The 26,265-nt window shown below is 44.5% G+C and overlaps 3 protein-coding genes and 1 long non-coding RNA gene across 6 annotated transcripts; 1 reads left to right on the top strand and 3 right to left on the bottom strand.

Annotated features, from left to right (window-relative positions):
- Positions 1-169: 169 nt before the first annotated feature.
- Positions 170-4,777, top strand: ap1s3b (adaptor related protein complex 1 subunit sigma 3b). 3 transcript variants are annotated; one of them, XR_004611286.1, is made up of 7 exons: positions 170-301; positions 1,387-1,565; positions 1,721-1,829; positions 2,034-2,171; positions 2,831-2,892; positions 3,039-3,261; positions 4,657-4,777. XR_004611286.1 is itself a non-coding variant. In XM_034554661.1 (6 exons), exons 1-5 carry the CDS (start codon positions 299-301, stop codon positions 2,870-2,872), a joined length of 471 nt encoding a protein of 156 aa, XP_034410552.1. In that variant the 5' UTR covers positions 170-298; the 3' UTR covers positions 2,873-2,892; positions 3,039-3,430. The 3 variants fall into 3 exon arrangements, 2 of the variants coding, with proteins under 2 accessions (XP_034410552.1, XP_034410553.1); XM_034554661.1 differs by lacking the exon at positions 4,657-4,777 and having other exon boundaries at positions 3,039-3,430; XM_034554662.1 differs by lacking the exons at positions 2,831-2,892; positions 4,657-4,777 and having other exon boundaries at positions 171-301; positions 3,039-3,430.
- Positions 3,793-6,456, bottom strand: LOC117745966 (secretogranin-2-like; the record flags this gene model as incomplete). The annotated part of the gene is given in 15 exon segments (XM_034554660.1): positions 3,793-4,923; positions 4,925-5,014; positions 5,017-5,075; positions 5,078-5,158; positions 5,161-5,332; positions 5,334-5,369; positions 5,371-5,542; positions 5,544-5,872; positions 5,874-5,900; positions 5,902-5,922; positions 5,924-6,076; positions 6,078-6,131; positions 6,133-6,195; positions 6,197-6,237; positions 6,240-6,456. Coding segments are annotated over 15 exon segments (1,773 nt in total), but the record flags the coding sequence as incomplete, so codon positions are not given.
- Positions 6,457-6,994: 538 nt separating this feature from the next.
- Positions 6,995-13,682, bottom strand: LOC117745968. Its single transcript, XR_004611287.1, has 2 exons — positions 13,491-13,682; positions 6,995-7,155 (listed from the first exon to the last, which is right to left on the bottom strand). It is a non-coding gene; the product is annotated as an uncharacterized LOC117745968 (long non-coding RNA).
- A 1,162-nt stretch (positions 13,683-14,844) lies between these two features.
- acsl3b (acyl-CoA synthetase long chain family member 3b) lies at positions 14,845-26,043 on the bottom strand. The gene is made up of 15 exons (XM_034554659.1): positions 25,802-26,043; positions 22,756-23,246; positions 21,997-22,174; positions 21,784-21,893; positions 21,498-21,636; positions 20,510-20,660; positions 20,192-20,315; positions 19,813-19,884; positions 19,495-19,634; positions 19,022-19,194; positions 18,822-18,896; positions 18,551-18,742; positions 18,317-18,431; positions 17,981-18,138; positions 14,845-17,768 (listed from the first exon to the last, which is right to left on the bottom strand). Exons 2-15 carry the CDS (start codon positions 23,104-23,106, stop codon positions 17,611-17,613), a joined length of 2,136 nt encoding a protein of 711 aa, XP_034410550.1. The 5' UTR covers positions 23,107-23,246; positions 25,802-26,043; the 3' UTR covers positions 14,845-17,610.
- Positions 26,044-26,265: the final 222 nt, after the last annotated feature.

The following is a 26,265-nucleotide window of genomic DNA, read 5'->3' as shown; positions in this document are numbered from 1 at the left end:
CAAAGTTATATTAAAGCTGTATCAGCAGCTCATTCATTCAAAGAACTCTGCACACGTCACGTGGTACACAGGTAAAGGTTTGTGGTGGGCGGCACCTGCTGCAAACACAAATGGACAGTAACCAATCCAGATGGTTGCGAGGAGCGGTGACGCGTCCAGCAAGAGGGCGGAGTTATAACCAACTTTCACGCCGAGTAGAGAGAGATGTGTTCGGACCAGTTGACCCTCTGTGAGGGTTGAAGTGCTCTTTTTTTTCTTTCTTTTTTATTCTCTTTTGATAGCGTTCATAGCGTCAAAAATGGTAAGTGTGTGCAAGTGTTTGTGTTTTGTACGCATTACTGTGGGACAGCGTCAGGTTGTTCACCTGTTGCACCTGTTGTCGCTGTCAGGTAGTTAACGTTAGTTGGCTCGAGCCAGGAACTGCACCTCGACACCACTTCCGTGTACACGGAGGCCAGCTGTTTGTTCTCGTGAGGACAAACCGCTGTATGTGGCGTCTGTCGTTAGGGCTTAATTGTGTTTAATGTTTGTATTCATTTTAAGGCGACAGCCGGAAGTAAGGTGTACGTTTCCTCAACTGGTCGCCTCGGTCAAACAGGTTTCGTCACTTTGTGTCGAGTCCTGCCCTGGTGGCAGTTTAATGCTTTACATATTGATTTGCCTTTGGGTTGACGCAAGAGGCAACACACACACACACGCACACACACACAGCAGGAAATACCAGTATCGGACTGGTTGTAGGCCAACTGTTTTTCTAGCAGCCTCCAATGTGGTTTTATGTCAATCTGTTAATTGGTTTTATAATCTTGATCTCTCACTGCATCTCCCCCCCCCCCACACACACACACCTCACCCCCTCTCCTCCCCCACACCCACACCACCTCTTTAGCTAAGTAACAATACAAACTCAAACTATTTATTCTTCTTACATCAACAATGAGAGGAAGACTCGCATGTACCAGTGTTTAGAAATAGGGTGACATTCAAATCTGTTTTGATACGTAGCCATATGCATTTGCAATGCCAGGAAGCACATTGTGTAAACATCCAAAACTCAACTCCTTGGCTCTCTTGAAAGTCGCAGTGGAAAATCCAAACTATTTGTTCTTCAATCGTTTGTTGACCTTCACATTTCTGCCTGTGAAGCCCTTTCCCCCCTTTTGGTGATGTGTTTGTTCAGTGCAGTTACTCTTTAATTAGCCACGACAACAGCAAACTACTCGTTTGACCCTTGCTTGGTGTGTTAGATATAGGTAATAATGTCCTCTGCGAAGACGTTGTGCCAACGTGTGCGTATGTGTGTGTTTGTTCATACGAGCTCCCCCTCCCGCTCGTGCAGGCATCACGATTTGCTCTCTGACCCCTGCGCTCTGTCTTTGCTGTTAGATACGCTTCCTGCTCCTCTTCAGTCGCCAGGGGAAGCTGCGTCTGCAGAAGTGGTTCACGGCCATTTCAGAACGAGAGAAAAAGAAAATCATCAGGGACATGACCACAATGGTGTTGGCACGGCAACCACGAACCTGTAACTTCCTGCACTGGAAAGACCTGAAGATTATTTACAAGAGGTGGGTGCTGCTCAACTTACTTTATCTGCTTCAGAAGCGGCAGTCTTTTTATTTTGTATATATATATATATATATATATATATATATATATATATATATATATATATATATCTCATATATCAGCTGGAAATCTTCACTGTCAACTTTTTCCTCAGGTATGCAAGCTTGTATTTCTGCTTGGCAATAGAGAACCAGGAGAACGAGCTGATTGCCCTGGAGGTTATTCATCGCTACGTGGAGCTGCTGGACAAATACTTTGGCAATGTATTTCCTTGTTTCATCCTCTCCGATTCAATATGCAGCTGTAGCCTGAAGTGTAACTGTTAAATGGTAGCTTCCATCAAGAGCATTATAACTGTTGAACTAGTCAGTAAATCTCATATCAAAATGTCCATTTTAAAGTAAATATGTAAGTAATGTGAGTACATTCTGCACTGTTTTGTAATGATGGCAATAACCTCCTCTCAGGTGTGTGAGCTGGACATAATCTTTAACTTTGAGAAGGCCTATTTTATCCTGGATGAGTTTCTTATTGGAGGGGAAATACAAGAAACCTCCAAACAAATCGTGAATCGCGCCATTGAAGCCTCAGACATGTTACAAGAGGTGAGAGGCGCCGGTACACACACACTCGTACACAACACAAGGCGCTGCTTGCATCTGTGATGTGAGCATGTAACATCTAGTTGCATGCCTCGACATGATAAAAACATCAAAAAGACAAAAAAAAAAAAGAAGCTCATCTGTGGGATACTTGAACATATCCAGATGTCTGAAATTAGTTTTTAAATAACACTTCAGTGTGTGTGTGTGTGTGTGTGTGTGTGTGTCAGCAAAAGTTGCAAGTAGTGTCGTAGAGAGTTCAATTAACAGTGGTGCCGACTTCCTGGTGTGCCTTTTTCTTTCTCAGAGCTTGTAGGCCAGTTGATATTGGCTCCTTTTAGTCGAGATTTAAATTTGTGCTGGTGATTTTCCACGTGTGTGTGTGTGTGTGTGTGTGTGTGTGTGTGTGTGTGTGTGTGTCTCTCTCTCTCTCTCTCTCTCTCTCTCTCTCTGCCAGTGTAATTGCGAGTGAGAGACAGATTTTCTTGGTAGGTTTAGTGTGTGTTGATGCTTCCCGCTCCCCGTAGTTCATGGCTCTGTGTTGTACAGTAGTTCACTGGGTGTGTTCTGTGCTTCTGAGTCGGGCTGACTAACACTATTTAATCAAGAGTTGGATTATGTGCAGCGTAGCCTCCCATTGATTTTGACCATTATCGCTTCAGGGTGACAGCAGTGAGTGGTTTGAGGTGGAGCTGTTTGGATGACCTTGAATATGGACAGAAAGGTTAGATGTTCTGCTTCTGTTAGTTGGTGTGCTCAGCACTTTATCATGAGTGATGTGTAGACGTGTGCCTGTGAATATTAATTGTATTTTTACAAGGTGTAGAACGTGATTTTTAAAAGACTAAACTTGTTGTGCTTTTTCTCTAGACCATGGAGGAGTATATGAGCAAACCTGCATTTTAACCACTGGAACAAAGAAGACAACAAGGAACAGCAGCGAGGAATACAGGAACCCAATGTGCTGTAATAAGAGTCAAAGAAGTTTCTGGATATGGAATTAATAGTCTTTGATTCAAAGGATAAAACAAGCTTATTGAATGTTGTCTTCCTTTCGCCCTGAAGCTTTGCTGCAGTGTAACTGCATTTGAGAGTAAGTCTAATATTTGTCCAGTCGTTCACTCATTGAAGGAAGGGGGAGGGTTCTACTCACATTGATTGTCGTTATTGCAATGTAAAGGAAGTAGAAATAGGATCTGGGGTGTATTTTAGGTTAATAACTTTGTTACGTTTTTTTCATGTATTACTATGTTGGAATTTATGATTTTATTCCAAAAACACTAATGATAATCTGCAACTCCAGTTAATATTTGGACAGATTGGAGCGAGACTGATTATGATGCATTTCTTACTGTTTTTAAGCTTATTTAACATGTGTGGAAACATTAGTCTTTAAAAAGAGATGTTGCTATGGGTGTGAATAGCCCTATTATTTATCATGTGCAATTCATGACATTATAATTAAAATGTTTATTTTGATAAAGAGTCTGCCTTACCACAATTGTGTATTTGAAATTCACCAAACCTAATATGATCCACAGGATTGTTGTACCCAGCGTCCTCTGATTGTATAACCATGGCATGTGTAGTGTGTGTTTTTAATAAGGCAACACAACTCCGCAAGAAGGAAAAATAATACAGCTGATGCTTTATTCATCTGTGATTCATCACACATTATTGAACATGTACAAAATGGTTTAAAAATGAGCATACATAGCACAACCACTGGTAGGCCAACAATACAGAGCTTCGCAGTATGAAAGGGTTGGAAGGCAGGCGACGGTCTGATATTTAGACTTGGAAATAATTATCCATTATAATAACATTAAATCCACTAACCCTGAATATATCACGAGTCACAACAACACTCGCTCTCAGCCCAACACGCTGCCCTAACGAAAAATCCCTATAATGGTCCCCTCTCAGTATACTTATGTTTTAGAGGCCCAGTCAGCATTATGCTTAATAATGTACAGGTATATTCACGTATGTAATTGAATAGTATGACAGATGAAAAATAAGCGTTTTTACATTACTCGGTAGATTATAATTTAAAATATAGGCCTGTTTACGAACACAATAAACCTAAACAAACCTTTAACAACATCACCAAACTTTAATAACTTGGATTTCACTGTGATTTGATATTAGTTGATGTATACTATTAGGCCTAATTGGCAAAATTTGAGAGTGGCAACACGTTGAAATCAAAAGTGTCTTGAGGATACTTGTTTTCTCATATATGCACGGATTGCACCTTTTAATCTCCTATGAAATCAATACATCGTCATAATGTTCTTGCAGCAAGTTAGGGACTCGTATATATTTTAGAAATGGTTTGGACTTGTAAGATTGCTATAGTTCATTTTCGTTAGGGTGATATTAGTTATACCAGCTATACTATACATTTGTAAACTAGATCACGTCCACCAAACTTTATTTTTGAGACTGTATAAATACTATATTCATTATTTCGTGCGTCTTGCAGGGCGTCAGGCTACATCCCGGCCACCTTCTTTTCACGGCGCACCTCAACGTCTACGGTCTGTGGAGCTGAGGTCTTGGCCGTTATCTCCTCTTGCATCTCCGTGGGCTCGACGATCTCCTCCGTGGCCTCCTCGGTCTCCCTCTTGGCCACGGGCCTCTTCTCGGTGTCAGCTTGACCCAAGTAGTCCTTCATGACCCGCTCGTACAGCTCGTAGGGGAACTGTCCCTTCAGCTGGGCCTGGGTGTCCCTCTTGGAGATGGGGTTTGGGGTACTCTGTGAGGATTTTGGCCGCCAGGTAGGTCGTCACCTCGTCCTCCACCTCGCCTTCGTCGTCTTCATCATCGGCGACATCCGACTGTGGCGTTTCAGCGGCATTTTGTTGAGCTCTGATAAAAAGAGGTTCTCCCTGCGCCCGGAGAAGGAGGGATTTTAACTGGTCCGGGATTTGCAACGGGTTTGGACGCCACTGGGATCCTGTCCGAGGAGGGGGAGATCTTCGCCGTCTCTGCACCAGAGGGTATTCGTTGCTGATGGTCTCCACGCCGATGATGTCTAAAAAGTCCTCTCGGTCCATGTCTTCGGGGACGGGCTTGCTCTTCACCGGCAATCTGCGGCTGTAGTACCTGATCTTTGGGGTCTGGCCCGTCGGGTAGCGAGCCGCCGAGGTTGGGGTTCGCGTGGAACTTTCTGAGCTCCTCTGTGAGCATCATGTCGAATGAGGTCCTGTGGAGGGACGTGGAGCTTCAGGGAGAGCTGCAGCAGCTGCTTCACTGTCCGAGGGTCCACGAGGGAGGGGCGGATCAGTCTCTTCCTCTGCTCCCCGGTCTTATCCCTCCTCTGCGTCTGGTCGCTCATCTCCAGGACCTTTAACAGGTAGTAGTCTACAGTTGGTGTCGTCGTCGGCCTCCTCTTGGTTCTGGCTTGCCCGGCGTTGCATCTCCTCCCTCTCTGCTTCCTCCTGCTCACCGAGCGCCCTGTCCATTTCTTCGTGGCTCCCATTGACCATCTCCTCAGTCTCCTCCCTCTCCTCCACGGGGACCCACTCATCTCCCGCGGCCGCATCATCGTAGGACGGACTCCTCAGGCTGAACCCGTCCTCTTCATCCTCGTCGTCGTCCCCAAACACGTCTCTCTTCTGGCCGGAGATGGTGGGCATCCTCCCAAGCTCTTCAAAGATGGACCGTAAATTGGCGAGGCTCTGGGGTGTGTACTGCTCATTCCAGGTCCTCCGTGGCCCGTTTGGAAAGCGTCTGTATTCTCCTCGTCCTTCGAACATCAGCGGGTATTTTTTGTGGGTCTGGGGAAATTACCGTAGTCTGGCCGGTGAGCTCACGGGGACTTCGGTGTCTTTGGTGCGGTGCCTGTGCGTGCGGCGGTCGTTCCTGGGCGCCGAAACCTGGCTGGGCTTCGCGTCCTTTCCCAGCACGATCCTGGAGAGACTGGAGTAGGACTTTCATCAGCTGGTCAGCGGTGATAGTCCTGCCTCTGCACGCCGGGGGCTGGCTGACGGTCCCCGGGACTCTCGTCCTGCTGGGAGGCCGAGCTGAAGCAGGACCCTGAACTTGTCCACTTCGTCGTATCCACGGGTTCAGGTCGGCCCCCGTTCCGCTGCTTCAGGTTCTCAATGTACTCCAGTGCTTTGATCATGTCGGAGCTGGGTGGATAGGCAGCCGGCTGCCCCTCGCCCTCCCCACCTCGGAGCCTGTAGTGGCGGGGGACAGAGGCAGCCTGCACGGCGTATCCATGGAGGAGAAAGGCGAGTAGGACCACGGCTCCCCTCGCGGGCAACTTGTGGTGGAAATGCAGGCATTATAGGCACGGTATTACCTGCAAACCAAGAGAGTGTATGTGTTAGGGGAGGAATTGGAAAAACAAAATAAGCCCCAAAACGGGTTATATGATTATTTTGGCCAAAAACGTACTCGAAAACAAGGCGCATAATAAACAAGAGTCTGTTTTTATCCGGGAATTGTATTCCTGGGAGTTACGCTCCGCAAATCGACTGATACGATGCTGTGCGTGAGGAGATGCATTCACATCACTGGATGAGTCATTCCCCGCGTTGTTATGGGCAACCTCAACATCCGATTACCCCTTAACAGCACACCATTCATAAAAAAAAAAAAAACACCATTTACTTTCTCCTTATTTCACTGTGGTAACAACGCATTTTAATCATCCATTGTTGAGGAAGCGCGTTTTATCACATTGCTACCCCCATTCTACGAAGTGTCGACATCTGCGCAAAGCAAACGTGGCAGACAATTGTCTTTCAATCCAAGGCAATTGGATATTAATTTGAACCAAAATATGAGGAAAACATTTTTTTAAATGCATGTCTTACCTTTGGTAATAAAGCTCAGACAGCAGTGAAGGTGTATGGCATCTCCTCCGGAGCGGTGCTGGTCTCTTCTGTTTTCAGCACTTGGACAGCTCCCCCCGTTATATGAGGCAACACCTGACCACCGCGTCATCACACAACACACGTAATAGCCGGTCCTACAAAATCCACATAAATGATTCACGTTTATTATATGGCATACTAAAATGCTCGTTGCATTAAAAATAGTTCTGCTTGCTGTCTGTGTTGTTTCACAGCACCACTCTAGAAGCTATTGACTGGAAGGAGAAGTCTGGGAGCAGATGTATTCAGGGCTGCTGACGATATGTTTGTGTAAACTGGAGGCATTTCTGGGACAAGTGGAAAAAATACATTCCACTTTTCCCAGAAATGCCCTTTCACGCAGGCGCAGAAAAAGCGCTTTTGGGCCATTTTGGTGTAAAACATGCAGTTTTACCATCACTTCCTCCCGCATCTTGGCAGTTGAAGAGTTAACCCCTCTAGCGATGACTCACAGGCTAAAACCACCGCGGAGTTGCTGTCGCAGTTGCTCCCCCCCACCCTTCCCCCACCCTCCCCCTCGTGAAAAAAGACGGCGATAAACACCGTCCTGTCGGCGTGGGCCAAAGTTCCGGCATTCCGCAGGTCAACGAGTGGACCACAGCACCTGCCGATAAAAGGTCACGGATGCTGAACACTTAAAGACGGGCATTAACACACGTATATATGTGAATTGTAGTATTAATATTGAAAGTTGCTATGAAAGTTGATACATGTATCCATATTAGCTGGCAATACAATAGAAGCAGGGTTTTCCGAGACATATATTAGATATTCACATTCCAGGGCTCTTGTGTCATGCTTGTGTTCTTGTCTCTGTTGGTATCTCCCTTCAAGCCAAACAAATTGCCAGTCAATTACTTTAGGAATGCAGCATCATCTCAAGTCTCCGCTGTACCCTCTAAAGTGATTCTAACTATTGCGCTCATTGCCCTATGACACCCTGTACCCATATAGCCTACACATAAGTGCTCTTCCATTTCAGTCCTGCTCCCCCTCCTCCCTCTCCCCCATTTTCATTGTACATCTAATTGAATCCAGTGTGCTTCTTATTTATTCCATGTTGCAATCCCATCATGTCCATTAAACTAGTGAAAGAAAAATCTTTTCACTTCAACCTTCGTGCCGAGCACACGCTGTGTCATCAAGTGGAGACGGCAACGTTGGGGGTGCTTTTTAGTTGAAAGCGCCGTCATCTGCCAGCTCTCCAGGGCTGAAGAGCTGCAGAGAGCCTTCAGACGTTAAGAGACACATCCATCTGACTGGCTGCTGATGTGTGTGTTGGCTTGTTTAAGCTGGTGCTGCACAAAAGAGAGGGAGGAATACAAAAATATGAATCACAGACGGAGCGACTGATAGAAAGAGAGGCGTGGTGTTGTTTTTTAGATGTGTTGTATAATCGCACAGCATCACTGCTCTGACATCACATCTCTCCATTCAGAACAGCCATCGCCCATGTGGGACGGCATCAACTCTGGAGGTCACGGCAGCCATAATTAATCATTTAAAGTTTACATTCTCTACGTGCCCATGAAGGGATGGATGATAGAATATGCTCATTGCCTGCAATCAATTTGATGGAAAATGAACAAGGGCTATTTAAAGGTGAATTTAATTGTTCAGATCATTTTATAGTCATGCGGGTAACTGACTGATAAAAATATCACACTTCTTGGAAAGATTAAGATGATAGTTGTCCACCTCAAGATCTCTTTAATCTTTGAGTTGTGTCCGTGTACATTCAGGAGCACACTCAAGTGTAGAAACACAGACACACTGTTTTTTATTTATTGCTCCTCTCAGTCAGAAATGCTTTTTTTTTCATTGCTAAAAATAACTTGGCATATGATTGTTGTGATGTCTAAGCAGTGGATCAGTTAGGAACAAAGCCGTGGTCGTGGGATGGGCATGACGTATATAAGAAGTATTCAGAGGTTCTGATTAAGTAAAAGCACCATCATATAAAGACACTTTACTGTGGGTAAAAGGTCCTTCATTCTGAATCCTACTTAGCATTATCAACAAATGTGCTTATTATATCTTACATCATAAGATCATTAATAATGATTCCTCAACACATAAGTAACATTGAGTTCATCATGTGCTTTGTTTATAAAGTCTAAAAATTAACTTCAACTTCATGTAGTGGATTGAAAAGTTCAACATTTACTCCCTGAAAATTCGTGGAGTAGAAGTATAAAATAGCATGACATTGAAACGTACATGTACCTAAAACTGTACTTGGTAGTAAATGTACTTAGTTACTTTCCATCGCTGAGTCTGAGTCATCTGGCAAAGTGTGTGCCAGAGGAGAGTTTTCAAAATACCATTGTTCACATTTCACAGAATGAAGTAGAATTAGAATGATGCCATTAAAAGGCATTTCATGGATCCATCTTTGTGTGGACTATCAGCATATCTGAATTTCCAGAGGTCTATTGTTGTGTAAGTTACATCAGCCCCCTGGGCACTATGAGGATTAATGCATAATGGGTTTTTAAACTCAAATCCCAGCAGGTTGCTGGTGGTGGAAGATGCACTAGCTGATTCCTCTACGGGGCGTGTGATGTGCTGTCTCGGTGCATTGCTCCATACAGACCCTTGCAGTTATTTCAGATATATAAAACATAGGAAATATTTCTAGTAATTGTTACTGCTGCATCCCCTTCTCCCTCTCTCTCTCTCTCTCTCTCTCTCTCTCTGGTTTCCTGGTATGCATTACTTTGATTAACTCTCTCTCTCTCTCTCTTCCTCTTCCAACAAGCTTTATTGCTATATGTATTGCATTATTATGGCAGTATTGATGACATGAATAGTCTTCTATTCTTCTGTTGGTTACACAGTGGTATTTTATATTGAGCTCACTGCCACAGAGCGCAATTGTTTCAGTGAATGATTTGAACAGATTCGACCAGATCCATATTAGCATTTTTAATTTGACTCACTTTCTCCCTCTTCCAAAAAAACCATTTGTTTCACTTTGTCTCTTTGATCGTTGTAAAAATCATGTGCCGTTATCTCCCTCCCTCCTTCTCTCCAGTCTCTAAACCCACAGCAGACAATTGGGGACCCATCTGCTGTTTAACCACATGTCAATCAAAGCTTTGGGGCGAGAAGGATATCAGCTCGACAATGGCTTGTGTGCGTCACAATGGCACAAAAGCACACGCCCATATGTTCACATGCATGTGCTCACAGCTTACTGCACACACACACACACACACACACACACACACACACGCACACACACTTAAAAACCTGCATCTCTGGTCTTTTTGATCTTTTGAATGTGTTCAGATTCTTGATTTTACACTTTATCAGCTCATTGACTAGTGATTCAACCAGCCATGGTTAAACATGTTCAACTTGTGAAAAAAAAAGAAAAAAGATACGTTGATCACCATGAAAGAAAGAAAGAGAGAGAGAGGAGTCAGGGCCACATGTGGTTGTTCTCCTCCTGCTCCTTTGTTTGTTTTCCTCCTCCTCCTCCTCCTCCTTCTCCCCCCATCAACCCATCATGAGGCGGGGAGAGAATGACACGCCCGTTGTCAAGGCTCACCTTCTTTTCAACCAACGTCTCCATGGTGACGCTGCCTCACAGCCTTTCCTCTGCTTCCATCATGTCTTCCCACATGTTGGCATCCACCTCCTCTCCTCCATTAGGTGCTTCCTTTCTTAAGCTATAGACATTTTCTTAGTGGCTTGCATTCATTACGTCTCCCCTCTGTTGTAGCCATCCAGCTTATCTCAGTCCTTGAGCCAATTACTGCATGGTCCTTGTCTTCAGGAGGCAGGTGGTTTCAGCCAGGAGCCGAGACGGGGTGATTAGGGCCGCAATATGCAGCAGAAATTGGGATAGAAATGTGCTGGCTCGAGCAACAAGGAAACTGAAGAGTGTTTGAAAGGAATGAAGGTGGAGATTTGAAACAAGCATAGCCTTTTTGAAAAGGTCGCATGTCCACAAAAACCTGTGGGAGTGTGTTTCATATCTCTGTATGAGCCTCCATTTTCTACTAATGGCCATCTTTTGGTTTCATCTGGTTAAGTTTGACATTTGGGACACATGCATGGCCCATACTCTCACAGTGAGTTCAATGAGAACATTGATAATAACAGCATGGAATCAATCTTCTCATTTAACTTGGCAAGAAATATAACTTCGTTATCTCTTTTATACACATGCCTTTCAATTTGTGTATACATATATTTCTTTTCAATGCATTAGATAAGTCAGTGATAGGAAATGAGGAGAAGGAAAGACTGGGAGTGACGTGCAACAGAGGTGGCTAAAAGCTTTTACACAGCCACCCAGGTGTTTTCAATTAATCTGCCTGATTAGACCACTCAACACTGTGTGGGCGTGTATCGACTCTAGTTGATTGACATCTTCCTGAGTCTGCTGTTAGCATTGTTGCACCTGTTAGGGCAGGACAAATTACACCTTTAGCATTCTTATTGGTAGATGGAGATTTGTGAACTCATAAATTCCCATGAAAGAGCCATCTAAATACCTGTGTGGGTGTTCAGAAGTAGTCTTAACTTTCACTCAAATAGAAATTCTAAATGGACCAGGACTGAAATTTTAAGGATGGACACTTTTAAGCTCATCTTTTACATTACAACTTCTCTTCAATACAGTCAGTATTTCAGTCACACCACCACAAACTGGATTGTTGCTCTCTCTCTCTCTCTCTTTCTCAAAAACTTATCTTCAGTTTCAGCTTCTTTTCCCCCTCTGCCTCCATCCCACCAAACCTTTCAACCTCCATTCCTCTCATTATTATGATCCTCTACCCCCCACATATTAACGGCTGCGAGTGTTCACCTTGGTGCTCTGACTCATCCCTTTTTAACAAACCGACGAGTGTGCTTGTGTGAGTCTGCGCCCCCCCCCCCCCCCCCCCCCCTCCCCCATGTGTATATGAGTACATGAGATTATGTTCGTGTCTATGGTAAGGGGTGCAGCGTGACGCATTTCAGAGTCAGAGGAAGGATGTGGCTTTTTTTCTTTTTTTTAATGAAAAATCTTGTCAATGAAGAGAGCGGAATGAGAAACTGAATGTGCCAGTGATAATGTACATATTTGCAGCATGAACTTTATACAAATTCATCATAATTACATTCATGTGTTAAATAGTGCCTCTCTAATTGGATTTTGGTCTTTTTGTCTCCCTAACTGGCTGTGCGAGTATAACAGTCTGATGTAGTGTCTAGGCAACCGTGGTGATCTTTATGTTCATTAAAGATCGCCACCTCTCCTGTCCTCCTCTGCATGACTCCATCTAGACATAGGGAAGTGTGTGTTTTTGAAAATGTGTAAGGATATTCGTCATAAAATAGCTCAGATAGATATATCGCATATTTGTTTTGCGATTCCCGAAACCCAATATGTCCTATTCTTATGTTTGTCCACGTGTTCTGACTGTGTTCTCACTGTGGCACGCCCAGCAAGATTGCTTTTTAACTGAGCATCTTTTTTTAAATATGCTCTTTCTCGTGTGCATGCCGTTCTATTTCTGTTTCCCCTCCTTTACTTGACAGTTCAACTTCTCATCTTTCCAGTATGCTCAGTCTCATGCATCCACCCTTCCGCCCCTCCCTTCCTCCCCTCCGCTTTGTTTGTTTTCCAACCTCCATTTCAGCTTTGTCCCTCCCACCGGCCCTCTCCATCCCCTTTCCTCGTCTCCCCCTTCATCTCTGCGGTCTCTGTCTCTCCCTCCACCACTCCCTGTTAGCGGTGCGATGATGCTGTCCTGGCTGCCTCTCAAACCGCTTGCCCCCTCGTTCCTCCACCTCCGCACCTCCCTCCCTCTCTCATGATGCTATAAATATCCAGCATCGGTGAGTCATCGCCCAGACATATCGGTTGCCTCTCCCTCTCCATCTTTACCCCCCCACCCTCCTTCCACTCTCTCTCTCTGCCCGAGCTCATAGCCAGACGTCACACATTTCCCCACCTCCACTTTGGCCCTCACATCATGATGACCCAGCTCAGCTCAGCTGGGGCGTGTGCCTGACATGGTGCAGCCAGTGTTAACAAAGAATCAGCAGGAGGGGGCACAATATGGGGAAGACAGTCAACCAAAACTGAGAGCATCACATTCATTAATTTTCCAATTAAGAGATGGGGCTCTCCTTAAACGCCCCTATAGCTCTAGAGTCAGATGAAACATTGCTCTTATGTTTTACCCTTTTCTGTATATTTGGGATCTTGGTTTGCCTTTGGTTCTGCGTGTATGAACGGTACTTCACCCCACAATATGAGTTTGTAATGTGGGACCGCACTTTAAGCCTATCCCTACAGTACCTTAGAGTGTCTTACACATAGTTCCAACAATCCAGTCATATATCGGTTCCAGTCCCCGCTGGACCACCATCCCTCAGCCTCAGATGTAATTATTCTCAGTTTTCACAATGCAGCTATACAACCCACCTCTCGAGAGTTATAGGCAGCTCCGGTTCAGCTCCTCTCATCCTCAGGTAAACTCCAATATGTTTTATTGGCTCACACGGGTGTGTGCGCATAAAGAACAAGCACAGATAAAAGTTTGTGCGCACTTCTGAGTCATAAACAGGAAGAAGGAAAAGGGAGGTGCGAGTCGAAGAGAGAGAGAGAGAGAGAAAGTAGGAGACAGAAAAAGTTTGAAGTATCAGAGAGCAAAGCGAAGACACACACACACACACACAGCAAACTACATTCAAACAATATTTAAGATGTCCTTCACAGTTTCTGGCTGCTTGGTGCTGTTGTTGTTGTTGTCTTTGAGTCAGTGTGTATGTGTCTGTGTCAGAATCAGTGGGCTAATGAAGGCAGCATTATGCCTCTGACGCACTCTCCAGTCCCATAGGGTTGGATGGATGGAACGGAGAGGAGGGGAGGGGTTAGAGGAATGGCTCATCTCTCTGTGGTCTTACTGTTTGCACTGCATTTCAAAACAACCATGTCTTGTCCGTTTGCTTTTTTGTTTTGCATTGTGAGCTGTATTCATTCACGATGTAACTTACAGTATATACAACTTGTATATGTTGTATTCATTTGCATTTGTGTCCACTGCAAACCATTTCCAGCCAATTGCTGAATTACAGCTGCAATAATTAGTCCATTAATCAACTCGTCATTCTGCTCAATTTTGATCAACAATTAATTATCTTACACTTTCTAATTTTATATAGTAATACCAATAATTATCTCATTCAAGCTTCTCTCATGTGGTCTTCTATGATAGTAAACTGAATATCTTTATGGTCAGAAAAAACAAGTAATTTAAATGGGTAACTGCAATTGGCAATTTTCACTATTTTATGACATTTTATGGACCAAACAATTGATTGAGGAAATAATGTGAATAATGGTTAATGTCAGGCGTACTCTTGATGTAAGATCAGGGCATAACATTTAAGTTTATTTGATCATCTTCAACCTAGTTAAATTCACACTAATGCTCGACTCTGGATTACTCATTCATTCATAGAAATGATTTCACACGTCTGACAGTCATCATGTTGTCAACGATACAATATAGAAACATAATCCTTTGTTTACTAGCTCTGATTGAAGGTTGACTCCAAAGACTGCATGTTCCTTATGCGTCCACGAACCACACAAGTCTTTCACTAACCACATGCACTCAAACACACATGCACAGACACACTGGCCTTCCGTTGCCATAGAAACTCTGGTTTCGGGTTGATTCTAATCAAGCTGCTGATCGTATCAGTCACACATTGTGCCTTGCAGATTGCATTCAGGTGTAAAACACACCTATAAAACACATACATACCAGCAGTAAATACAACACAAACTTATTTTTTTATTCATTTCATTACATTATTGTCAAGGCCAAATCACAAATAAATAAGGAAGGAGACCCGGCTCGCAGGGCCACTTAACCGCACAAAACAAGGAGGAGACCCCAAAAACTAGTCGGTAACAGAGATTCTTAAATATGTTAACAGGAGACTTCACACCTGTACAATTATTGGTAGTTTGAATGAACTTGAATCATTGATCCCCTCCCCTCTCAACCTATTTACAGCGCAAGTGAAAACAACAAGGAGCGGTCCTTGAACCACCCACTGTCTTCGCCTTGCCATTAGTTTCAATGGGTGAAGCAGTCCACGGCATTGTGTGCTGTCAACCAAACATGGGAAGTGCTTCACATTCTTAAGACCCCTGAAGACAGCGCATGTGTGTTAGAAGGCAACTAGCCACCTCTCGCCAGGTAGAGGAAAAGCAGCACACAGCACAGTAAGCTACTGACCTTCCACTGAAATGTCAGGAAAAAAAACAGTTTAAAAAAAAAAAAACAGGGAGAAACAGCTTCCCATCTCATGATAGGCCTGTTCATTTGTATTTATTTATGCTAAAGTTATCCTTCTATATTGAGTCAGTAGACATCTGATAAGAGAAGTAGATAGCGTACCTGACTGTACCTATAATAACGCTAAACATCTTCAGAACAAGCAAAGCTGTGGGAGAGAAGTCGCCCTTACAAAAGGACCACTGACAAAACACTTTATATTCTTCTGCTCATTAACCTAACGAGAATAACCACGGTTTTGAAAACATACAGTAATTACTGTGTACGTTATACAGGAGATCAAACAAATGACAGTTGACCCTTTTATATACATTGCACATACAGTATCATACAGCAAAACCAATTTGGAGATACACGCGTGTTAACTGCTCTCTATGAGGTCTGGTGAGTTTATGCTATGTATACTCACAATTCAATAAGGAGTGTATTTATGAACAATTTTCTTCAGTTGTTTGACTGGAGTGCGATCCTCTCATTTCTCTCTCAAATATATATTCAAGTGTTTTGGTACAGTTGCACACTTTTCAACATGCAATTTCTACAATGCCAAGTGTTGTTTTCCACTTTGCAGTCTTATTAAAAAGCATTATATTATTGAAGGACTTTTCATTGTTCAGCAAAGTATGTTCAAAGGGGCTCCATCAGTGTCTCTGGACCACCCTCTCCTTTATTCCTATGCTTGTTTTCCTACAGATCGTCCCACATGAGCAAAAGGCCTAAACATTCATACACTATGAGGGGCTGCTGTATGCTTGTTTTTTTTCCTTCTCCTTCCTACATACTTCAGTTTAAAATTTGTGTATAAATATTGCACATTCATTTTGTAGTCATATTCATAAGTAAAAAAAGACAAAAGTAACAGTAACTAGACCGATGGCAAAACAAAAAAGGATAATGCGTACAGCCAAAATGTAACCGGGCGAACTAATGGAACAATGTTTCGAAGCTGGGAAAAGTTCCCTTGGAGACATCCATACAGCGCATTGGAGATGACTGGAGGAATATGTGGCAGGGCTGCGGTATGTCAATGAACCAATAAAATAACCAATAAGACACAGGTTAGGACGTATCTAGGGGCTGCGAAGATGGGGGCGGGGGGGCGGGGAAATGAAGCTGGGGCCAAAGAGCAGGGATGGAAACAGTCCCAATGGATGCCTTTTACAATTGATGTTTGACCCGGCAGCAAAGGCCAGGAGCAGGAGACTGAAGACTGGATCGCTTCTACGAGTCAAGTCAGTAAACACACACTGACATGTACAAATGTTGGAACACAGGCCGAAGGGGAGGGAAAGACAACAAACAAAAAGTGTGTAAACAAAGCTCATTGAATCACATTAGCATAAACCAATTGGCAATAAAAAAAACAGGGCGATGAAGAAATAAAAACCCTCAGAATGTTACAAACATAAAATAACATTAGGAAAATGTAATGAAAAAACATCTTGATAATGCTCAATCTCTCATGGCTTTGCAACACCGCTCTCCTCACACACAAAAACACTCGTCGAATGGGTTTCAAAGCGGACAAACCAAACATGAAGAAAACAGTGACGCCATTAAAAGAGAATAGAGAGCCCTGCATTGATTCCAACCCGACTGTTACTTACAGCACAGGAGGGATCCCTCTCTCAGCCTCATGCCAGCACTTTTCCCTGCCAGGTATCTGTACTACAAGTCATCGACCATGCTGAACTGGTGGAAGGCTCCAAAAAGCAGGGGCGAAGCAACAAAGAGGGCGCGCTGACATTGATCCAGATATACATCTAGCCTGACTAGACGGCCGACTTTGTGTGCCACCTCAGTTGTCACGGAGACTCAAGGGGCTAAATCCATCAAAGGGGAGTGGTGAGTGTGTCGCACCGTGCACATCCGGCAGGTTCAGTTTTTCTGTGAGGGACCTTCTGCCTTTTGGTCTTGACAGGGAGCATTGAGCAAGAGTTTTCCCCCCGCTTTTGATCGAAGCTGGTCAGAGGGAAGCTGCGTGAGACGCTCTTATGTGTCTCTAATGATGTGTGCGCTAGCTGTATCTATAGTATAACTCCTCTCCAAGTATTCCAAGTATAGTGGCTTCTGAGCTCCTTGTACATGTGTGCATGTGTACAAGTGTATATATATATACACACATACATATATATATATATATATATATATATATATATATATATATATATATATATATATATATATATATACACACATACATATACATGTTGCTAGGAGTGTGTCTATGTGTTATTTCCCCCCGTACATCCTCTCAATGTCGTCTTGGTAGTGTGTTTTGAGCTCCTTGCGTTTCAGTTTGAATGCGTCAGTGACCAGCCCGGTCTCTGGCGTCCAGGGTTCAGCACTCAGACGGATCTTCTTGGGAATCTCAAATCGCTCCATTTGTGCTGGTTGTGGGGGAGGGAGAGCAGAATCACATGTTAGAGTGACATTTACAGCGCAATACTGGTGCAAGTCTGGGGTGCAAGGCAGACGCCATCACAGCCAATCTGAACTGTCAAGCTACTGCAGAGAGAACCACCACTTGGGTCGAGAAGGCTTTGAGTGCAATGGCAGAATGAAAATGAGCGAAGAAAACAGACGGGCTTGGTTCCCCTACCTGAGATAGCGGCCTCGGTAATGATGCGTAGGACCTCTTTCTCCATCTGGGAATTGTTGCACATCTCCTCCCATGTGCCCCTCACCTGCATCTGCTCCGCCAGCACCATTAGCTGCTTGTGGTTGGGAACCACGAAGCTTATCACATACGACTCGTCGCTAAGGAATGAGCACCAAAGAGTCCACAAGTTTAGTTTTTTTTCCCCCACCATTCGCAAGAGAGGAAACAGAGAATCAGAACAGACACTGACTGGACTGTTGGTGTCTTAAAAAGAGGTACTTGAAGCCAAAAGTCTGGACGAAATAAATTCAGAGAGGAGTGTGCGCAGGGTTTTACCTGTTGGCATAGGCACAGATGTTGTCTATGAGTGAGCAGTTCTTCAAAACAGCCTCCACTTTTCCTAGAGAGACGTACTCGCCTGCCTGCAATTTCACCAGGTCCTTCTTACGGTCTGTTGGAGGGGAGAACACATGTCACAGTCCTGATAGTGCACACACACACACACACACACACACACACACACAGACACACAGACACAGACACACACACGCTGGTTTGTTTATCTCGTACCGATGATCTTGAGGCATCCGTCAGCGTGGAACTCTCCGATGTCTCCTGTACAGAACCATCTCTGGCCGCGCTCATCCACAAAGAAATCCTCACGGTTTTTGGTTTCATTTTTGTAGTAGCCCATGGTTACATTTGGACCGCCAATTACAATTTCCCCCCGTGGGTTGGGCTTGTCTGTGCTGTAGTAACCACCTAGAGGAGCACAAACCCGATTAGAATATCAATGCACTTGTTGCCTTCTCTAAAGTTGGGTTGTTGCCAATTGACTCACCCTCCTCCCAGTCCTTCAGTTTGATCTCTGAGCAAACCAGTGGCGCACCAACCCGCCCTGTGCTGTAGTCCCAAACTGAAACAAAAAGAGACTCCTGATAAATTAAGGTAATGACAACAAATCAACTTTAGTCGGTTAATTAATTTCCCAAATTAACAGACTAAGCAACCGCTGTTCGACATGGAAATCCACTCTCTTACTCTCACTGATGGTGCCGGCTCCACAGGTCTCCGTCAGGCCGTAGCCCTGCCCCACAGGGCAGCACAGGCAGATGTTCATGAAGCGTTGTGTGGCAGCTGACAGTGGAGCCCCGCCAGAAAGCAGAACCCGCATGTTCCCTCCCAGGAGTGCACGCACCCGTTTAAACACCAGACTGTGGGGGAGGAGGTGGACAAAAACTAAAATACGCAGCGAGGAGATGATGAGCAATGGGGTGGCAGAAATGTACAACAACTTGTTGCCATTCAGACTTTTACCACGTTATTAAATCGTACTAAAGAATCCCCCCCGTACAAACACAATATCAGAATCAATATCATGCAGGGATTCACGTGCTAGAGAATAATGTCCTCCACCTTTTGTAGGGACTCAGCGTTGACAGGAACTCACACAAGGTTATGTTTAGCCAAGTCATGACTCGCTCAGGTCATCAGGACTATAATGAGGGTTTTACCTGTCACAGAGAGGCGTGCCGTAGCCCTTGGAGATCTGCTCCATCTTGTAGTTGTAGGCCAGCACAAAGAGCGTCTTCTGGAGTTTGCTCATCTCCTCTACTTTGGTCATCACATTCTTGTAGATCCGATCCATGATCTCCTAAACGCAGCAGGTGGGGAAACTGTTAGACATTTTAAGTCTATACTCGGTGGCTGTTATTTAGTGCTTATTTGATGGTCTGACTGTAGTTTCTTAATGTTAGAAATGTTAGTTAGAGGCCATGTTACTAATAATGACGGGACTGATGCGTTTTTAGGAAGTGATAAAAAAGACTTACTGGTACAGCAGCCATGAGAGTAGGTTTCAGCACACTGGTGTCCCCTTTACTGCCCTTCTTTATCTTGGTAGACTATGCAGAAAGAACAAAAAGAAGCCAAAATACATGATTGATAATTTTTCATATCAGCTGGATTTACAGAGCACCTAGGTCTCAGCATTAAATGTGACATACCGTGGCTGAGATGGGTCGGTACCAGCACTTCCAACTTTTGTCATACTTCTTACTGTGTACTGACACCGCCTGGTGAGTCTAGGTATGCACCTCTACCCAGAGTAACTGCGCAACAACTTTCAATTCAGGCACCGCGCACAACACCTGCTGTCCACAAGGCGTGTGTATGTATGTGTGTGTGTGTGTGTTTTTTTTATATACTGACCTGATCAGCTAGAGTCTGAGGGGAGGAGTAGCCGATGCGACAGCCGTGAGAGATGCACACAAGTTCAGCGCTGAGCTCCAAAACATGCGCCAACGGCAGGTAGCCGATATACGTGTCCGTTTCACTGCCGGCACAGAAACATTGCAGGTTAATTTCCCCAATGGACACATAAGACAACCTAGTGAGGTGGTGGTGATTAGGTGTGTGAGGGAAGATGTGATATTGGATGTTTTTCCCAAGCAATCAGAGATATTTTGTAGATCTGGAGAGTTGCAGAACACAAGAAAAAGAGAGGAAGGGAATCTGGTATTGGCATACTTGAGGTTAGGGAGTCGCTCAGCCATGCCAGTGATGCCAGCAATGATGTTGCCATGGGAGATCATGACACCCTTGGGGATGCCTGTGGAGCCGCTGGTGTACATGATGACCGCGAGGTCTGAGTTCTCTGGCTGTCTGCGGTCTACAGCTACTGCAGAGGCAGAAGAACCAAGGGGTGATTGTTGGAGAGGAAATGGATAACACAGTAATATAAATATTAATTGTAATAATACGTTTGTGTGAAGAGTTCTCTGCTCACTAAAGTAGAGATGTAAAAAGATACTTTTCAAACAGCAGTATGCTATGAAAGGGTCAGAATATGTGGCTGCCACTAACAACTGTTATCAGTCATTTAATGTATTGATTATTTTCTTAATTTATCATTTAGTCTATAAAACGTCAGATAGGAACGAAGACCAAGATGCTTGTTTTGCTCGAACAAACTAAATATATTTTATTTTAAATTAAATAAAAAACTAATAGCAGCAAATCCTTAATCATCAGCGGATTTTATAATCAATTATCGATTGAGCATAAGATCATTCATGATTTTTTTTAGCCGGATCCCCTCTTTTAATTAATCTTAACGCAAACTATTGCAATTTTCCATATAATTCTTTCTACGTGATTGTGAAGGAAACTTGGCTAAAATGAATTAAGAAAATATGTCGCATGGATGACATATTGTGTTTATATTATTTGCAGTATCCAATCTTTAATAATATTCCAGTGTTTTCTCTATCGAATACGGTAGGAGGAAGATTATACAAGTGGCTCAAGAGATACTTCATTTCAGTTTCCTCAGATTTGTCATTATGACATTGGGTGCTTGGCAAGTGGGTATTTGACCTCTTCCTGACTCCAACACAGCACATCACTCCAATTACACATCAGGGTGTTGGCTTTGTATTAAGCCTCCATCAGAGTGCTTCCATTTCCCCGACAATATTAGAAAACCTTTTTAATCACAATGCTGTCAGATACTCACTGTTCTCAGGCTTGGATCCCATCTCTTTCACCGCATCCATGCTGTAGACCATGATGCCCCTGGGAATGTTTGGCCAGCTTGTGGGTTTACTGTCGACTACAATGATATACTGCAGTCTCGGAACATCACACACTATGGCCTGGCACATGGAGGGAGAGAGAAGGGTGAGCGAGAGCAACAATTTAATCATTTAAATAGATCCAAGCTTCATCACCGAGCACCAAATGTTGCACACAATAAACAACCTCTAATTCACAGAGACGGGTGATGACAGCAAAGCAGCTACCTTGAGACGGCTCTGAAGCAAGTCTTTGCTTGTGATGATGTGCGTGATCTCCGTCTCGTTCAGGCCGTGCGCGATGGCCATGGGTCCGAGGGTGGAATACAGGGTCACAACTGTCAAAATTCAAAGCCAGTTAGATTGGTCCGTCGTCTCAAGGCCTTTGCTGTAGATCGGAGATCGTGTGAATGCACATATATTCGTCTTCTTGCCACTCACGTGGGAAATTGTACATGAAGCAGGCTTGTGCTGCTACGACCCACTCTGCTCTGGTCTCACAGAAGATGGCGATGTTACACTGGGGCTTCTGGCCGAGCGCTGCCAGGCCGCTGCCAAAACACTTTGCCGCCCCGTAGGTGTCCTCGTATGACAGCCAGTTATAGTTCCCGAGTATTACCTAGAACAAGCAAAGATGATATGCAATACTCAGGATTATTTCCAAATACTACACCGAACAACATGAAACCTGATGCATGTAAATACATTCTACAGGCCTGAGCATCTTCTCTGGAGCAAGTGCTCAAATGATTTTAGGAACCTCAACGTCTATGGAATTAATATGATCACTGTCCATCTGTTTCACAATATCATAAAAGTCATGTGCAATATTGTCTGTTGAATCTGAAAGAGGTCTGATGTTGTTACCGACACATCATTCTTCACATGCAGTCGGTTAGCGCCATCTACAGGGCTTTCGAAGCCACGGTGGTGTTAATGAGGAGACGAAGCACCCTTAACACTGCTGCTCTTCCACCCACATTCCTCACACTGTGAAGAGCGGCAGACATCTCCGCCCGCCTCACAGACACAAGCGAACATCCTGCAATCCCACATATTCATATACAGTCCCACACCTACATGTGACGAGCGAAACCACCCACTCACTTGACTATATCCTGACAAAAAGAAAAGGATGTCGTTGACACACAATCTGCTGCAAGTTTTCAAAAGTAACAGGAACAGGTCAGTGTCTCTAACCTTTTTGAAGACCTTGCCGTTGGGCTGGAGCTCATCCTCCTCACTGAGCACCTCCCTGGTGCCCAGACAGTCTCTCTTTGGAAACCGACTCGTAGCGTATTCAAACATCTTGTCCAGGGTGTCCACCCTAGGGTGCAGCCATGCCGACAGCTTCTCTTGGCTGTTGATGGCCCTGTAAGGCCCTGCTGGGTGGCCACTAACTGAGCTCGCCTTGATCCGGCGAGCCCGTTCCAAGTTGTCGCCGGCCCCGGAGAAGAAGTACCAGGGTATGAAGGTGATGACCGAGTAGACCCAGACAACAGAGCGGAAGACCTGCAGCAGCAGGGGGTTCATGTCCTCCTTCAACCTCATGTTTGGGGGATGAAGTCAGCGCTGGATGTGAATCAAATCAGGCGAAGCAATGATGCTCTGCACTCGTCACTGATATTCCGACTGCTGCTGTGGCTGAAGGTTGCAGGCGGTGGTTCTTTGGCGCAGCAGGTCAACCAGACCTGCAACAGAGAGGCACAACATGACATTTTAGAAGTATAGTCTGGAATGACAAGATACATCAGCATATTTGGAAATATTGTGCGCCATCAAATGCATGCTACTGCCTCCTGGTAAATGAATCCCTGCTTGCTTGAAGACCACCTCTGACTATTCTTAGCACTATCTATTTCACCAGATCCGCTGTCCTTGTTGATCCCATCCTTAAGGAGAAAGCATGATGCCACGACACTGAACATCATCCACATTAAATAATAGTGCTGGAATGATTAGTTAATTAGTTGATGGACAGAAGATGAGTCGCCAATGAGATATGTGAGAATTTGCTGCTTTGTATTTTCTATTTTGTTTCACAATAAAACATTGCCTCTCTAATTTTCAGGAATTATACATATTCTCTCTATGCCTCACCACTAGCTTGCAACTCATACCACTAGTATACTAGTGTTTGCTAATGAAGTATTGCAACATGTGTTACTGCTCTCATTTGTTTGGCGATACTACTAAGACCTTTGGATCGCCTCTGACCGTCATCTCCCGGAGCTCAGTTATTCTTAGTTTGGACAGGGTGAAATGTGCAGTGTAGCCCTGCAGCACCCAAGCCTGAGCATGCTGAAACTAGTGACAGTGACTCATTCTGCTGCGTAGAACGAGAGGTCCAGAGGTCATGTGGCAGGTTAGCAGGACCTGGACGGATAATGTAACAATACTGAGAAGAATCTAACAGTGCCCGACGAGGTGGGCTGCTCCTGGCCTTGTGCAAACAAGATACAAGAAACAATCTAAATATTACTTAGTAAGACTACATGCTTAGCTGCATAATCAAAGAAGCTCTTATTGAGATAAACAAATACTTTTTTCCCATCAAACATGCCACACTTCTATGGTAAAAAAGAGATGTGTTTGCAGACATTTTATTTAAGTTAGAGCGCTACTCCTCAGTTAGTGTCAAACTAGGCCACACAGCACCGATCGCCTGCACTGAACCGCACCACACTCTTGTGCTGCTCCTGTAAGGACTGAGACACTATAGCATTATAATACCAATCAATGCCTCTCGATGTTCAAAGCAGCATATTCATTGTCATATTCATGTAATGTGTTTAACCTGCATGTCTTTGGACTGTGGGAGGAACCCGGAGAACCCGGAGGGAACCCACGCTGACACGGGGAGAACATGCAAACACACAGAAGTACCACTCAGACCGGGATCCGAACCCGGGGCCCTATTATATATATATATATATATATATATATATATATATATATATATATATATATATATATATATATATATATATATATATATAATGTGTTATATAGTGCTAGGTAAGAGAATCAATTTGATTCTCTGTATATTTCGTGAAGTGTTTCATGGGAATGCAAACAGCTTTTACCATCAAGTACTTGAATGCACATTGCATAAGCCGTCCCAGTCTTACAGGCTGAACATGTTTCAGCCGTGAGACTGGGGACGGTTAATGAAACCCAAATACCACAACCAACTGACACAATTATATTGTACATATCTGGGCAGAGTAAAATGCACAAAGAATAAAAGCCCCGGGCACATCAGGAGGTTTGACACAGGTTCAGTCATTGGGTTCTTCACTTTGGGGGAATTGGACACACCTGTTCTGAATAACTATTTCAACAGCAATGTGCCACATGAATTAAATGACGAAAACTAACATTACTGTGACACACAGTTGTAATAACTTGGATTTAGAGGCAACACTAGGGTATTACCACCATTGTATGCACGTTTGTCACAGGGGACGTTAGGCCCACGTGCATAGAGATACAAGTAGTATTACACACACACACACACACACACACACACGCACACACGCACACACGCACACACACACACACACGTTAAAGTACTCAGAGTTCAATAATGGAGACAACTGAGCTTGGATATAAACACCACAGCTTTCAACAGTCCCTAATGACTTAATCTCGCTATAATTTAACACTAAATATACTTTATTCACATTGCCCGTATCTGAACGGGCTGCTGCTCAATTACAAAACGTCCCCCTCGATCATTTGAATATTGTGATAATGTCACGCATTGTCTCCATCGCATCGTTCTCATTGTTGACTTTATGTAAACAAGCCTCCGCGCTCTACTTTTTACTTGCACTGTTGTGTTTACGTGTTTTAATATCGCATCCGCGTCGTTACTCCTGAGAAGCACTGGATACGTGTGTGGTTTCGACAACGTTTTGGTTCGTGTGCGTCGTCATCTCAAGATTCGCGAGGCACGGCCATAACGCAGTAGTAACGGCGATACATGAGAAGCGGGCGGCTCGGAGGCGCGCTAGCAGCTAGCATACCGGGCTCCGGCTAACCACTGCAGCTGCTGACGTCGTACTAATCAGTCACACTGTCAACGGCCAGCCCAGAACCAAGCCGCGGAACTCGCCTCTGGCTGTCCACGACCGTGTGGCACACTGAAGGCGACGTGTCGCGGTGACCGTCGCGCCGGTAACAATCAGTGCCTCTTGTCAACATCTGCAGAGCGCTTCACGCAGCCGCGGCAAATTCTTACCTCCTTTCCGCGTCGTTGAAGGGGTCGTATCCGGTCTTTTTGTCGTGGTTACCGGTGATCTGACATGATGTCGATACAGTCTATTAACGGGGTGCTTTCGGTTCTGAATCGCAGCTGCCCGTCTATTATTAAACGTATGTAAAATTAAGTGAAATTCTAAATTTGAGCATCACCTGGACCAGCGCTAGCAGCCCGGAAGCTGTGGAATGACGTCAGGACATTTCTCCGTCAGCGATTGGAGCGCTGGAGGTGGCGCGTGCTCGGAGCAGCGGGGACGTCAGTGAGGTTACTAGCGTTCACGACTGTGTGGACAGTCGGTCTGTTCGGCACAATGACCCGGGTGAGACACGGGATGCGGGTCCACCAGTATCTGAACGCGGTTTCGTCGGATTCGCGTCCGTGTTTATTCCAAGTTGTTGAGTATTGACTGCACTTTTTCGACGGACGAGCGAGACAGAGCGCAC

Source organism: Cyclopterus lumpus, chromosome 17, assembly GCF_009769545.1.
Source record: "Cyclopterus lumpus isolate fCycLum1 chromosome 17, fCycLum1.pri, whole genome shotgun sequence".
Classification (NCBI taxonomy): domain Eukaryota; kingdom Metazoa; phylum Chordata; class Actinopteri; order Perciformes; family Cyclopteridae; genus Cyclopterus; species Cyclopterus lumpus.
This window is presented reverse-complemented; position numbering and strand designations above follow the sequence as displayed.